General features: G+C 41.5%; 1 protein-coding gene across 17 annotated transcripts in view; it reads right to left on the minus strand.

Annotated features, from left to right (window-relative positions):
• Positions 1 to 16,090, minus strand: part of celf4 (CUGBP, Elav-like family member 4) — a 117,495-nt gene that overhangs the window by 67,185 nt on the left and 34,220 nt on the right. For all 17 annotated transcript variants that reach the window (XM_008409486.2, XM_017304671.1, XM_008409500.2 and 14 more), the window contains exon 2: positions 12,561 to 12,643. In XM_008409486.2, coding sequence (XP_008407708.1) covers positions 12,561 to 12,643 — 83 coding nt within the window. The remainder of the gene's footprint in view (positions 1 to 12,560; positions 12,644 to 16,090) is intronic.

Below are 16,090 nucleotides of genomic sequence, written 5' to 3' on the forward strand. Positions count from 1 at the left end.
CTTTGGACTGTTTTTGATCGTCTATGTTTTCAAATGTAAAATATTTCATCTAATCAAATCAGAAGTGGACAACATTAACATTAAGACCTCTCTAGAAACAAAGCATAAAAAGACTATTTTTGTAGTTTCTCCTGAAATATTGCTAAAATCTTGGCACATTTTCATTAGCTGCAGCCACCTGCATTGTCTTTTGAGCCAGACTTATAGTTAGACCACCAGTCAATATCTATGAGCAGCTGGTGTTTTTCTAAAGAAGCAACTGGTCCCAGTCCTCTGCATCATGTGTCCTGAACCAAAATGAAATACCCAAACCTAAAATGTGTCACAGCCTATATATTTTAAATTTACTCATTGAATACATGAACCATACTTGAAGTCTGATTAAACAAATAAGTTTGGGACTTCAATGGCTGCTACTGACTGGCATGTAGGGTTATTTTTTTAACGAGTTGATCATCTTTGAACAACAGCAACTTTTTAGACTTCTCTTATTCTGTAAAAAAACGACCCGGTTTCAGCTTCCCAAATCCTGTGACAGCTCAATGATACCCAGCGTATGTGAGATTTCACTTGGGTTACATCCAGGTTTTGTAGAGTATAGAAATAACACAGGTATAATCAGGCGGAATGAAGAAATCCTTAGGAATCTGCAGAAAGCATTGAAAGAGAATATCTCCACCGGTTGCCCTTAGAGAAATAGAAAGACAAACAGCATGAGGGAGGGATGTGGGGGTGCTGCCTCTCTGGACAGTGTCTATTGATCGCCACCTGGCACAAATCACCACAACTTTAGCAAATTGCTATTGAGAAGTGACCTGTAATGCAATTACTGGCCAATCCGGGGTCTTGGCTGCCATCAATTATTAAAAGCTGCCTGAGTCGTGCACCGCTATCCCGTCTGAGCCGGAGCGTCATGTCATTATCACATCTGCCGGCCACCGGCTCGCCAGCTGCTTCAGCTGAAGTTGGGAATAAGATTTTCCAAGTGCCACTTCGCGGTCCGCTGAACATATTGAATAACTTGATAAAAAAAAAAAAAAAAAGAGCAAAACATCAAAATACAATTACTAGTGTAAAGTAAAGTAAAGCCGAATGGCTTTCATAACCCTTGAGGATTTAGGTTTAAGGTTATTTTTTTAATTTTACAGACACGTTTTTCCCGACTGGAGTGGCTCAAATAAAGTCGTGACTTGAATCTGATAGAGGAGCTACAGATCAGGGTGATGGAGAGGAGGCCTTCCAACCTCTAACGCGCTCATCGTTAAGGATAAATCATCAAAGTTCCAGTGAAGAAATGCAAAAAGTTGGTCCTTCATTATAGAAGTGGTTTGGTTCCTATAATACCAATAAAAAAAAAATGATGACAGATTTAGCTCTTCTGAAGTGTGGCTCCCAGTTCCTGAATGGTGTTTCAATCATGGTTATGATTTGAGCTGCACAATTCTCCAATCGCAACAGCCATCCAAATATCTCTGTGAAGAATATTGCAATGGCAAATGACTGATTGATGCAATATTTGGGCAATATATTTCAATAATCAGACATTCCCTTGCTGTGTCTCAAATCTATGCTTATTCTGACTGCATTCAGTCCTGAACCTGATGTGTGTCCGTAGCGGCTAAAATAAATTAGGTCATGCGAGTGGAGGCGACATTGTGCAGTGGTAAAAAATAAAAATAAAAATGTGAGTTCATCATAATCAAAATCATCACCGCAATTGTCAGCTATTAAATATTTTCCTGATATTGTGCGGTCCTAGTTATAGTAAAGGAAAACATAGATGCCAGAAGTATTATGGTACTGGTAAGATGTGACCTTTACTTTGAAACGGCTATCAGTAGCTTCATCCACTCATCACAAAAATTACTATTATAAATGTTTGGGGCTTTAATGCTGTATTTCAGCTCCTTGAGAATTAATTAATACCAATTCTGGCAGTTCTTGAATTCATACCGAATCAAAACGATGGATACAGGCTCAGGCAGATAGAAGATAAGGATTATAATAAAGTAAGACCAGATTGGGAACCGAAAGAACTGGCTCTCTGAAAAGAGCCGAACTTCCCATCGCTGCTTTGAAGCCCTTACATTAAGTCCAGGGAGTAACTTTAACATCTATTAAACAGGACTTATAAGCAATGTTCATTGCAAAAATAAAATGTCTTAAAGAGGCAGTGAATACAATAAAAAAAGTCCTTTAAGGCAAGCTTCCTCGATAACCTTTAATTTCATAACAGCGGTAGGTCGCCTTTGAAAAACTGGAGACCATTGATTAAGAGAAAGAAGGAATATAGAGCGAGATGCAGAGTATACTGGGCTCCATGCTGTTCAGTAAAAGCTGTAAGAGCCCTGTAAAGCCTCGGGGAAAAATGAGATCATTGAATGAAAATGTTCTCTGCTGTTTCAAAGCATCTGCTCTGTCCCACACTGACAACTGAGCAAGAGGCTCGGGGAGCTGAGCAGTCAATCCCAAATCACACCAACGCCCGACACCAAGGGAAGGTATAGAGAGCGCGGACCAGAAGGTGCTCCCACCATCCATAAAATGCTACTCTAACAGATAAATTAAGCTGTAAATGTGACTGATTTATTTGAATTTTATCGTTTCCAGATGTATTTCTTTTTTGTGCCTTAGCATTTAACGTGCGTGGTAATATATCTGAACGAGACATAATGATTTTTTTCCTTTTTCTTAAAAAAAAAATCCCGACATTGTTACACTTACTGTGGTGGAAAAGACAAACTCTGCTGTATTTCTTCTGGGCTTGAGAGCATGAAAAGACAAATAGATATAGCAGGATGATATAAAGATATTCTGAGAATTATATATATATATATATATAATATATATATATATATATACATATATAATTCCTTCACTGGCAGGATGTTTCAAAGCAGCTGGAGTTTACTCACTACAGCAGCAGCAGCAGGAGGTAAAACTGTGACAACGGCAGAATGACTATCACAACCAGCTTATGGAGATACTTAAATCTGTGAACTATGCTTCTGTCCTCTCCCCGGCGACAGTCACAGGCGCTGCTGGCTTTACATCAGTAAGGAAGAGCAGCGCTCCGGAGCGGGGCTTATGGAACGACTCGAGTCGTTCAAGAAGAGGACGGCTGAGTTTTCTCCGCTCTTAGACAACGATTTGGACGTCACAAAGGAGGTTTTTCTCAAAGATCCCTTCACAGAAGAAAAAAAAAAAAAAGTATATTGAGGGAATCTTTAAAGCCCGTTTTCTTCCACCATCCTAGTGGGTACACTGAAGAGCCCTAAATGCCAGCTGTGACATTAACACTTGTAAATGCTCAGCGGGGAAGGCTGTTGTGGATGAAGAATCAGTGGTGCACTGTGAGGCAATGCTTTTGCAGATCAATACCGACTCAAGAAAAAGGACAAGTTGATTTCAGTCTGACAATAGCCGGTGCCAGTATTAAAGTAAGGCCCCCGAAAATAGCCTGCCAGCAAGGCCATCTCTGCAGAGGGAGGTTTCTTCTCCTTTGCGAACGTCTGATTTTGGAGCAGTTGCACTGCTGGCCAATGTTCACTCTCCCCCTTTTTAAACGAGATTAGCATTTAAAACTGGGTTATCGCCATGGCACTGCAGTTGTGCTCAGTTTTAAAAGGTGTGTAATTTCACATATGGATAATCAATCTATTGACCCGGCGGGGGAAGCATGCACCACTTCTAAAATTAGTTGGCTTATTGGACTATAGTGAACTGTTGCCTCAAGGCAGATGAATAGTTCTCATTTGTACAATCTGCTCAAACTCCACTTGGCAATGGGAGGTTGTAACATCAGGCCTAAAGCCTAATGATAATGGGAGCATTCAGACTTTATATGACAAAGGACGGCGTGGAGGCTTGTAATGATGTTACAATTAGAGTGCAGTTCACATTTTAAACCTCACGGGGCTTTAACCAAAGCTATTGTATCTGCCCCAAATTAGGTGGACATCGAACTAATTCAAGCATTCAGAGATTAGTTAAAAGCGTAAGCATTTCTGTTTTGCCAAATCGGTAATCCTTGGAGGGAAGAACATTTTTCCTGCCGTATATGTACAGTGCTGTCATAAACCATAGACCAACATAAAGCAGCAAGTGATTCTGAAAAAAAAACAAAAAACGTGACGAGTTATGAGCAATAACTATACAGGAAATATTGGCATAAATTTTAGTTTTTGTGGCTGGGGTACGTCACACAAGCTGAGCTGTACTTACTTTGAAAGGTGATTTTACATAGTAATTTATAACAGATCTACATGTTGTTCAAACAGGAAACAGGAAAGACTCCTGTTTGAAATTGTACTCAAGAGAAATAGTAAGTCCTGCACAGTGCAGAACCGGTTCAGAGTGCATTAAGGCCCATGACTTGATGCTGGCAGTACAGTGACAAAAGAGTTTTCACACGTTCAACCAACCAACAGGCACTTTAGTTCAGTTGAATTAAATAGTACTGACAGCTTAGGCTCATTTGGACGAGGCACTCTAGTTCATTACACAAATCAATCAGTGAATCAATCAAACCAAAACCATAGGCATTAATCTGCTAGCACAGCCTCCACTCAAAGCCCGGATACAGTTACCTTTCCACTTCAACCTAAAGACGTCTGAGCTCAACGCCTCTGTGCAGACTACACTCTAAAAAAGTGTATTTGGGCTGTACGTCATCTTAGGGACTTATTTACATTAATCTCAATTAATTCTTTTGCTTTAGTTATGACATCTTACTTTTTTGTGTTCAATTAGCTTAAAAGTTACAAATCTTTAACTTAAAGAAACTTTTTACCTTGACTTTACTTGAAACAATTGAGTTCAATGCCAGTTTCGTATCCTACATCTGACCAACTCAATATATTATCATCATAAAAACTCAATTCATTGACTTTATCCGACTTGGACTGCACTCTCAAAAGTGTACACTTTTGAGAATTGAGATTAATGTAAATAAATCCGTAACATGAACTACAACCCAAATACACTTTTGAGAGTGCACTTTTGAGTGTACATTACAAAGTGCACTCTCAAAAGTATGCACTTTGTAGTGCACACTTCTGAGAGCGCGATTTTGAGTGTACACTTCAGAGTGCATACTTTTGAGAGTGCACTTTGGAGTGTGCACTACAAAATGTACACTTTTGAGAGTACTTGTTACCACTTTTGCACTCTCAAAAGTGCACTTTTAAACTCATTTTAAACACACTTAATTAATTCAAACTTGATAAATTGAGTTGGATAGACATAATTGAATTATTTGTTGCCAATTGAAGCACTTCTATTAAGTTGGTTCAACTAATTTCTTTTTCCAGTGTAGTGACGTTCTTTATTTTTCTTTATTTATTTGTTTTAAGTTTTGGCTTCCTCCAAAAGGCACTGTTATTATGCGAGAGCAAAAGAGCTTTCTGCCAAAAAGCTGGATTTGTGTGTTATTGCCCTGCATAAAATCAGCATATAATTGTGTGCCGATATTCTTTTTACTGGAAGCAGACGCCCTAATCTAGACAAAAAAAAAAAAAAGGGTTCAAGACAAAGGTGCTCAAAACTGTAGCAATAGGTCACATGTAGATAAGAGGCAATTCTCAGTCCCTCTATAAGACATAATAAGAAAGCCTTAATTAATGAATTATATTATCAACAAACAGTGTTTAGCCCCTGAAATGATTCCAAAGCCAAGTCTTCCTAGCTGCTGTCCGTGAAGGGAGACTCATTTGAATTTTTATTGCAGGCTTATGACCTGCCAGATTCATCCTACAAAGTGCCTCGCTTCAAGGCTTTGCACTGGTTTGGACAGGAATACCGTTAATTCTTTTGTTACGCAGACCACCGCTAATAAATGCAGCTCTTTCTTTTTATTAGCCGTGTACGACTTGAAATAAGTCACTCCGCTGATCTACGAGTTTAGAAAAACCTGCCTGCCTTTTTTTTTTTTTCCATGCATGTGCCTATTGATTTCTTTAAAGTTGGAGTGGTTTTAGCTAAAACTCGCTTGTGTTTCATTCCAGCTTTCTGACAGTGATTTTGTATTCATTAGATGGAGCACGTTATGTGGCAAATGGTTTCTTTTAGCTAAGGGTGATTAGGATAGTTGATGAGGTGATGGCTTGGGGAGAGGGAGGCGACGCTGCACAGTCAGTGGCATTAGTCACATCGACGTGAGGCTATGCCTCCTGAACATGGCACCTCCAATCTATAATCTACAAGAAAGGATGAATCTGGAGCACTTGTGCATGTTTTAGGGGACACAAAATATAACCGAGCGTGGCCTAATCTCCCCTATCCACATTCAAAACACCTCTTCACCCACTTTACCTGGGGAGCCTGGCAGTTATTGACCAATGAGGGCGACTTATTGAGAAAAAGCTGCCATGAAACTGGGTCGCGGGAACCAATCAATGTCATGGATTTTGTTGCCCTGGCATTATCTCAGCTGAGTGGAGGGGGTGGGGGATTGGAAAAAAGAAACAGACACAAATCAGTTGGTATAGAGGCACCTCAACTATAACTCTCCTCCCACTCCCTCCATCCACCCACTCTCTCCATTCTGCCTTCAAACACCCTTTCCACTTTCTTCCGTCCGGCTATTCATTTGCCGTCCTGTCTTTTCTCCGGTTCGCCTGCCCCTGGGCTCGGAGCGCTGCGTGTTTATGTGTGTATGAAAGCTCCCTGAAATGACGCATTGATTCTCCGCGTTCTATATTTCTCATCTGGCTTGCTATTACAGTGAGAGTCAATCAACGTCATATTTCTCTCCTTACCTTCTTCCCCCTCTGCTTCTCTTTCCGCGAGTATCACAGTATCATGTCGGTGAATGGGAGTGTTTACGAGGAGTGTTGAATTGCAGTTACAAGAGACGGGTTTGGAAAACAAGTATGTTGGGAGTACCAGCGGTGTGCTTTGCGTGGTATCTGTATGTGTGTGCTTGTGTATATATATATATTTTTTTATTTTTTATTTTATTTTAATGTGGATCGGGGTGCTGCGCATTCAGGAGTGCGCGCCTTTGTACGAAGGGCAGGAGCTCATGTCAGTTCTGTGGCCTTTACCGTACTGTATTTTTGACAGTACGACTGAGGAGATGCCAGATCTATTTTTTATTTTTATACATGTGCTACAACCTCTCTGAGTGCAGGAGGATTCGCTGGAGGGTATGTGTCCTCGGCGGTTTGCGGACACGCCACACCAGCTAGTCCTGCAATAGTTAGGCCTGTGACCCACACATAAACACACACACACACACACACACGTGCACATGCGAAAACCACATCCACCCACTTCTGGGGACTTTTGCCAGAATCAATAGAGGAGCTTTTTAATGCTTCTTGTTGTAGTCTGAAACCGGAGTACAGAATCACAAGCACTATGGCGAGGATACGATGTTTTTGATGTGCCCGCTTTTTACTGAATAGGTCCGTCTCACACACCCACTCGCAGAACTGGAAAACAGAAATACTCAATTTATGCCGTCATATTGGTAGACGGTGTTTTTTTGTTTTTTTTCAATGGTGGTAAGATAAATTACACAGCTCACAGTCATTGTAGGCCTAACCAAATTTTTGCTGCATAGTAAATTATGAAAACTCTGCGGATGGAAGTGAAACGTCTTGCCCCTTTCAGACGAGTTTGGGATGCAGACGTGTTCTTCATGTGTTGGTGTATGTAACACAATGGACGATCAGAAAGATGGGAATTCTAGCTTTCCCCAAGCACACATCAAAATCCTCTTGAAACAGCTGCACAGACGAGAAGATGTGATGGTAACAAACTACACTTACTCCGTTTAATAATTAGGCAAGCTCATTGTGAAAATGTTCAAGAGGTGCAGATTCTTTTGCAAGGCATTGCAAAAGGACATCACCTCTAACTTGACCCCCCCGTAATTGCTCTACACGTCTTGCAGTTCTCCCCACGGCTGATCGCGAGCTGAAGTTAAAATGGACTCACTTCATGAATTTTTAGAACTCATTTACATGATGACTCAGAACTGTGGCAAACTTCCAGTTTACAGTTGCTACGTAGCGATGCTTGAGAGACCGTGCGGCTCTCAGAGAGTCAATGACGATATATCTGGTAAATCCCATATACATAGGGAGTCAGCGGGAGGGTAAACGTTGAATGAAATGTCTTTAGGAGCTAGCTGTAGGGGCTCAGAAGGAGTTCAGACACGCCGAGCAGTAAAGTCGAAAGGAAAATTTGGCATAGAGCGACTGAGTGCCGGGGCGCACTATGTGTAGCTTTAACCCAGGAGGATTTTAAAAAAAGGAAAAACAGACAAAGCATGTAGCACGAGCTGCACTACCTGTAAAGTCGCATACTGTAACCTCGGATTGAGTTTGCTTTTTCTTGAATGGGAATTAATTCATAGAAATCTTAAGTGTGTTGTTCAAGTTAGGTTACAGCGGCTCCTAATTTGACAGCATTTCTCCTCCCTGGTTTTGCATTAGGCAAGATCAAAGAGGCGAGAGGGAGCGGAGAATTAAGTTTGTTAGAGAAAATGAATAAGAAAAGAAGTGCAGACATGCTCGGTGCAAGTCAAGATGAAGCCATCACTAAATCATTGGCCTACTTAATAACAAAGAAGATGATGCCCTTCAGAACTGCAGAGAGGCCAGGCTTCAAAGAACTCATGAAAATAGTTGCTTTATAATTGTTTCACTGGGTGCTTCTTTTTTTTTTATTACGAAGCCTTATTAGGCTTTTGCTTAGCACTTCACTCCTCACAGCATATGCCTATAAGTCTTTAAGTTAATGGTAATTAAAATCTTGATTTGATTTTTCTTGATTTCCCTAGAAATAGTTATAATGATGATTTCTTTTTATCATATTTTATTTAATGAATTTGCAAAGAGACTTTTAATTTACAATGCGGTCGTATGTAATAAATGAAAACATACTTTCCGATTAAGATGGTTTGTCAGATTAAAAGCATTAAAAAGTTTGTTTTTATTGGTCTGCTGTCATATTCTAATCTTAAATATCACATTTTCGTTGCTGTAGGCAGAAGAGCTTGAAATGATTAGTGTGCGTCTCTGGGTAATGTTTTATTAGTGACGGAGTTACTGAAATGAACGAACTCGATATCATTTTTAAAAAATATATATAAATATATATTTATAGTTTGACTGGTGCTTATTTGAATAAATCAAAAAGTGACGGTCACTCAAACTGAATGGGCCTGGTGACTGGTCCATTCATGTTAAATGAAGATTTTTGAGTTTTCTTCCTTTTTTTCAAGGCCAATAATACTGAGGTATATGCGGCAAGGTGCTAAATGAGTGGGAGCCCAAGTTTGAGTGTCCCTTTAATTTCATTTCTGTCCCTGAACAGCAGAGTGACTTTCTGCTTCCTTTTCGTGATAGGATAGGATTTCTGAATAGATAAGTGACGCTGTAGACTGCTACAGCGTCACTTATCTATTCAGAAATCCTATCCTATCACGATTCCTTCACTGACCAACGTCCCCTCTGGAATTCCTTGAAAAAAAAAAAAAGAAGAAAAAAAATGAGCAAGCAGAACACTTTTTAAAAAATCATTTTAAGAGCTTCTGCATCTGCTCTGTTTGTGGTTCAAGAGAAAATAGTTGGTCCAAATAGCTTCCATTGTTTAGATTGGCACAAGTTTAGAGCAAGAAAACTTCAGAGAAGAAAAGAACAAAGAGCAGGTGCAAAACAGGTGCAAAAAATCGGGGAGATTACATTGGTTTTTCAGTCCTCCTTGGCTTATTTTTATTTTTGGATCATTCTTAAATGTTTTTAATGTTACCACTTGTTTCAGTGCATCAATTCACCATTAAAACTTTCCCTGGGCACATGTGGCTCTACGTGGCAAAACCGAATTAGAAACGCTCAAAGAAATTGTCATTTATCATGAATTATCCCTCATTAGCATCACCTCAGCTTCAGCCTGTCACTTGTTTATCCAAAAGAATCTCCCGACACCACAGACGCTAAGCCTCACCCACACATGTTCTCACCCCTCAGTACTTTGTCTGCGACTACATCAACAGCCTACAGCCATGCTTACCAGGCATTTCCACCAGGAAGCAGAATCCCTTCTTCCCTGAGCTCACCTGACAGCAAAAGAAAGAAAGCTTGGTGGAAAACTTTTCAGAACATAAAGGGTGCTGCAAAACTTTGAGGATAAAAAAAGCACACCAGGAGATTAAAAAAAAAAAAAAAAGGTAGGTGGCTTTTTTTTTGGTTGTGTTGGTCTGTGTGGATAGAGAAGAGAGAAGAGGGGCGGGGGACACGACGAGGCAGCAGGGGGAGGGAGGTGGAGGTGGAGCGTGGGGAAGCTCTCAGTGCCTCTTCCAGGGCCGAGTCGTCGCTCGGTTTCAAACGAACTCATTTATTCTGTTTTGCTGGCTTTACCTTTAACTACAACAAAAGGCCGTTTACCGTTCCGCCTCCCTGAGCGCTCGGCTTCAAGGTTTGTCTACCATCTGGGTCTGTCCTGTGGCATCGCTCCTCTTTACTTCACACTCACCATCAATCTAGTTCAAACCTTACTACCATCCCCTGCTGAAAGTAGAGGATAGTAGTAGGAATTAAGCAATAACTAAGCTATTAATGATTGCTAATTAATATGTTATTAATCACCAATTAATACGCTATTAGTGGATTGCTAAATAGTATTTAATTGTTAAACTCTTATACAGGACTTTGCTGTTGCTGGTGTATTCACTTTGCCACAAATTATGTTTCAGCCTCAAACCTCAATGTAGTTTATTGGTATTTTATGAGCATAACAGTGAAGCAGAAGGGAAATGACATATGTTGTTCAACTCTATGCATCCCCTTTTACTTTCATACAACTGAAATGTCGGCCAGAATTGCCTTATAAAGGTCACTTGATTGCTGAAGAGAGTCCAAAAGTGTGCAGCCAAACAAAGATGCAGTAGAAATAGAGCAGCTGTGAGAAGGCCTCAAAGGTTCGTTAGAGAACATTTGGGAACAAATAGTGTCATGAAGACTAAGGAACATATGACCAGGGACAATACCTGGACTGTCAAATAACATCATGAAGACATGCAACCAGACCAAAAGGTGTTTGGAAAAACGTCACATGAGAACATCATGACTGCAGTGTAACATAGTAGTGGATGCAACATACTGTGGGAATCCTATGAGCTTTTATTTGTAGGATAACTGACTTTTCTGTTATGTTACCCTTTCATAACGCTTTGTGCCATTCTGTTACACAAAATCCCGATGGATACATTAAAGTTTGTGATGGTAACAGGACAGCATATGCTGACTGGGTGTGAATACTTTTGCTGTATTTCAGTGAAATATGTTCAGACGGAATGTTTAAAGAATTGTTTTTGTGCCACAAATAGTTATGTCAAACCCTGGCAAGATAATAAATTGGCAGAGCAGTTTTTAGGAACACAAAATCTCATTCTAGTTTTGGCCAAATATTTAATCTCTCCTCCTCTCCTTCCATGTGTCTCTGTTCCTTCCCTCCCTCTTTTTCTCGGAATAATATGCCACTGGGAAGTAAAAGATGAAGAAGGAGAAGAAGGAAGAAAAAACTCCGAGCACGGATCCCCACTCCTCCGCTCTTCTTGACTGCACGTCTGTGATGTCATAATCACTCACATCAAAGGCTGCGCGCTCAACACGGCGACTGTCAGCTTCCCTGGAGGCGTCATTAAAAACGAACAGTGCAAACCAAGCTGGGCCTGACAGAAATGCATCAAAACTTCCCAAAGCTCGCCGGCGCGTGCGCCGAGCCACGCCACGCCAAGCAAGCATCCAGGTGTGTGCATGTGCAATTAGAAAAAAAGGAAAAGAAGAACAAACTTGCACACACACACACGCAACTGTGAAATCCCCCCCACACCTCCCAAAATCATTTATGCACTAAACAAAACGCTCACACTGCACAAGATCCCTGAAACTCACATGCAGAATCTTCTGATGAATGAACTGGAGCTTCTCCTCCATCTCAGCACCAGAACTGGGTCTTTATATCATGTATGAATAAGAGCTCGACATTCAAAAAGAGCATGGCATGCACACAACTGCACTGTACATGTGACTAATAACATCCACAGCGCCGCTGTGACGCAAGCGTGCGTTCCACAGTGTACGCCGCGGACTGAATTCAGAGCACGCACGTAAAGTGTAGAAAGAGCCCACATCCATCCGCCCACCCAGTTTTCATCCCTCGCCGTCTATCTCAGACGTTTGGCCCACACACTCGGGCGCAAGCACACACGCGCGTGCACACGAATGCGCGTGCTCGTTTACACAAACTGGAGGGGGAGATATAAATAGTACGCGTATGATGTGATATTGTGTGGTTTCTCCCTATGGGTTTGTGTGTATGTGACTGTCAAAATGAAGAGAGAGAGAGAAAGGGGGGATGGGTGTGAGAAATGGGAGGGAAAGATGGGCTTTGCTTAGATTTGCCTGATAGTGAACCCCCCCCCAATCAGAAAAACATGGAGATTCCAACTGGATTTGAAATAAATACAAAGTACTGCATGCTTTAAAGACAAAAAAAAAGTGTGCGTTTGTGTCAGACTGTAGCTGCGCTGTGTTTGTATGACTTACTCCGGGAAGGGTCTTCTGCTCATGCAATGCGTTCTGGGCTTTCAGGGCTGACTCTCTGGCACAGTAGGTGAGGAAGGCACAGCCTAAAAAAAAAAACACACACACACACAGCAAAGGGAAGAAGCAGAGAGAGATGGTTAAGTTTTACCTTAACTCGTCAGAAACATAAAGAGGAAAAAGTCTGTATTAGTCATTAAAAAATACTCAAATATGACACACACACACGTACGCACGCGCACACACACCACAGAAAGCCTGCAGCCACAGCTCTGAAACTCTGTCCATACAGGGAATTCACTTTGTCTATGTCTGTGGGTGTTTTGTGCACAATGAACTACAACCTAATGACTGAATAAACAGAATGTTCTTTCCCCCCCCCACACACACACATTTTACTGTGTAACAAATGGGAGCAAAGGAAGAAGAAGAAAAAAAAGAAACTGTGTGGACGTGTGACGATTTGTGTGCTCTGCTGTGTGAGAGCACCCATGCCAGAATCGACGCTTTTAATCTGACGAAGCTTTCTCCCTGGCAGTCTGAAATAGCAGTTATCCATTTGTCCATCGCACCCTCCTGGCTGCTGTGACAGGGATAGACAGCCTGACAGCTTCTCCCTCTCCCTCTCTCTCGCTCGCTCCCAGGCCCCCTCCTCCGCTCCTCCCTCCATTTTTCCGTCATCTCCCTGCTCCATATGCTCTGAGACTACCCACAATCCTCGGTTTTGTTAGCACCTGGGTTGACATGCGGGGGTGGAAAGAAGATGGAGATGCAGGAGGCACGAAAGACGACAAAGCCGCGGGGAACGCATAGCGTTCCCTCGCCGCCGTCGCCCCTCCCCTCCCCGCCCCACTGACAGAGACTGTCGGAGCTGACAACCTGTCAATCTGCAGATCAAGGCTAATGATTCATGTGTTTGACAGTTTAATAAAACACATACAAAAGCTGCTGAACAATAGGCAGCAGTGTTACAACACAGCTTCAGTTCATGTTGCATCAGCAGGTGTTTAGCTTGTTTACCCCTCCGACCTCACTTCCCTCCGCAGAACGTGTCCTCTTAATTAATTGAGTCTATTTTAGTCCAATCTAGTGGTGTTAAACATTAAAACACTGATATTCCTCATCAACGTGAGAACTTGCTGTCAACATGTGCACCTAAGCTAAATATTACCAGCTCCCAGTAAGAAGGTGACTGCTTTAAGCTTGTTGTATTTATGTTTGAGACTCTTATTTTGTAGTAAGAAAGGAAGCGGTTTTAGAGCTGCAGTGTTGGGTTGACGATGAACATTTGGGCTGGTCACCTGCGCAGCTGCCTGCTGTCCATAATGACTTACTTAAAATAAACTGAATATCTTCACAACTACAAGAGCAGCATAATATATTCTGGGTTCCAAAAGGAAAGAAATGTGAGATCACTGCACAGGGTCAGAATTAACATATTTTTACTCTCAGACCAAATAAACAGTAGAAAACATATAGTTTTATCTCTGTCTAAAAATGTCCAACATTACTAAGAGCGAACCTACAGTAACGGCTTGGAAGAAGAAACGGCTACAGAGTCAGGGATCGTATGATTTATACTAACTATGAGAACACAGCAGCTGGTTAAAACCATTGATGCTGACGACTTTAAGGTCGGTGACAACTTCGTAGTTTGCTGTAGGTGCTAAGCTAACGGGCTATTTGAAAGTTTTTCTGATTTGTGCATTAGTTTACAAGATCTAGAATACTTACCAAGTCTTAACTAGACAATTCTACGCTGGCGTTTAGGACCAATTAGTGCTAGTCGAGCATAAAAACATTACATCAGGACATTTTGCAAAGCCTTTATTTGGCTTGTGAAAACAGATAATAAACTTCCTCCCCCAAAGTATTGCTAAAGTCTTCCTCCGTACATGACAAAAGGCTTGTATCGTTCTATTAAAGCCCACCGCATGCACCATCTTGTCACAAACCTCCTACCGCGCTAAACTGTGAAAACTCTTTAAAATATCTAAAAACGGCTATCAGCACATTGCCTTTCTATATGATAAGTCTTCAGGTTTGATGCTTTTCAAAGGAATACATCTCTCAGTGAATAAAGAAGCAAGAATCAACCTTAAAACTACAAGAAAAAAGACAAAAAACTCATGCCTAGGCTTTGACAGATTCTTCTTTTTTTCATTTCTTTAACCAGACGTATCTGCAAGCAGGCTTCGGCAAACACCCTGCTGCCATGCAGCAAACACAAGCGCAAAGATACAAAAGAACCACAGTTTGCTCTGAAAACATCAAGGGCTAAACATTAGACGATTATCATAGACCTCTTCCCCCCAAAGACACAAACACAGTGCAGTTTAAAGAAAGCAAGGCCTTCTAATAGCTTTTCCCATTTCGGCTTCACTTTGTTCTTTCTGAATACCCCTGGCTATTTATTGTTAAAAGTCTAGGACTATATACTGTATGTGGGAGCAGCATGCCTGCCATCCTCCATGCTCCATGTCTTTAACCCCGGGTCGTCCTGATGGTGGGACACCGGGGAGCGCTGCCTGTTGGTGTTTTTAATTAACGGCCCTCTCTCTCATTAGGCGGAGTGGGAGCCGGCCGCTGACAGCGCTGCTACCTTCTCGTCCTCTCAGGGCCTGTCGCGTTAATGCTACATGCTAGCGCCGTCCCAGAGGAAACGCACACACACACAAAAGCCTCTGATTCATGTGCCTGACACTCACTCACATGTTCGCAACCGATACATTCAACGTTGAAAGAAGGAACGAATCCGTCATTCCGGTCAAAGCAGCATCGCTGTGATCGTACTCATTTAACCTGAATTTGCACTTTAAAAGTTGGAAGATGATTTTGAATTTCATGTCTAGTTATTGTGATTTAATTGAATAGACAAATCAAAGGAAGCAAATAACTCTGAAATAGGAGGAAAATCATGTCTTTAATTACTTAATATCTTCCCATTTACGCTGATACCCTGAAATAAAATACAGTCTGCTAAACTGTATTGAGTGCAACATAACATTGGCACCATGTGCAGAGGCTACAGCCCTCAACGTAGCTGCCCCCAATTTGACCCCTGGCTATTTGCTGCATGTCTTCCTCGTCTCTCCAGCTGCCCTCCTTCCTCACCAGCTGCTTATGAATAAAGGCCACAAGTGGCACAAGAACCATAAAGGATATTAACTTACAGTAATTAAAAATACACCCGCGTGTAATCTAATTCCAGTACGAACACGGCTAATCTGTGCACCGCGCATGACACTGATCACGAGTCCACTGTGAAACATGGCGGTGGCGGCGTTGTGCATTGGGGAAACTTTCTGCTGCCATCTTGGAGCTGCCGGGAAGAAGAAAAAAACCAAGGCAGACAAGACAACGAATCGGGTAGCCATGAGCTTCAATTGAGCGGCTTAGAGCACTGGAGTCCAAACTTTTTGTCAAGTAAACAGAATTCACAGGCCAAAAATATAATACAAAAACATTTGTGGGAAAGGAATGTTTATATTGCTGTTTATCCACAATTTAAAAAGCATTTAGCAAATTATTTG

The sequence above is a fragment of the Poecilia reticulata genome, linkage group LG5, assembly GCF_000633615.1.
Source record: "Poecilia reticulata strain Guanapo linkage group LG5, Guppy_female_1.0+MT, whole genome shotgun sequence".
Lineage (NCBI taxonomy): Eukaryota > Metazoa > Chordata > Actinopteri > Cyprinodontiformes > Poeciliidae > Poecilia > Poecilia reticulata.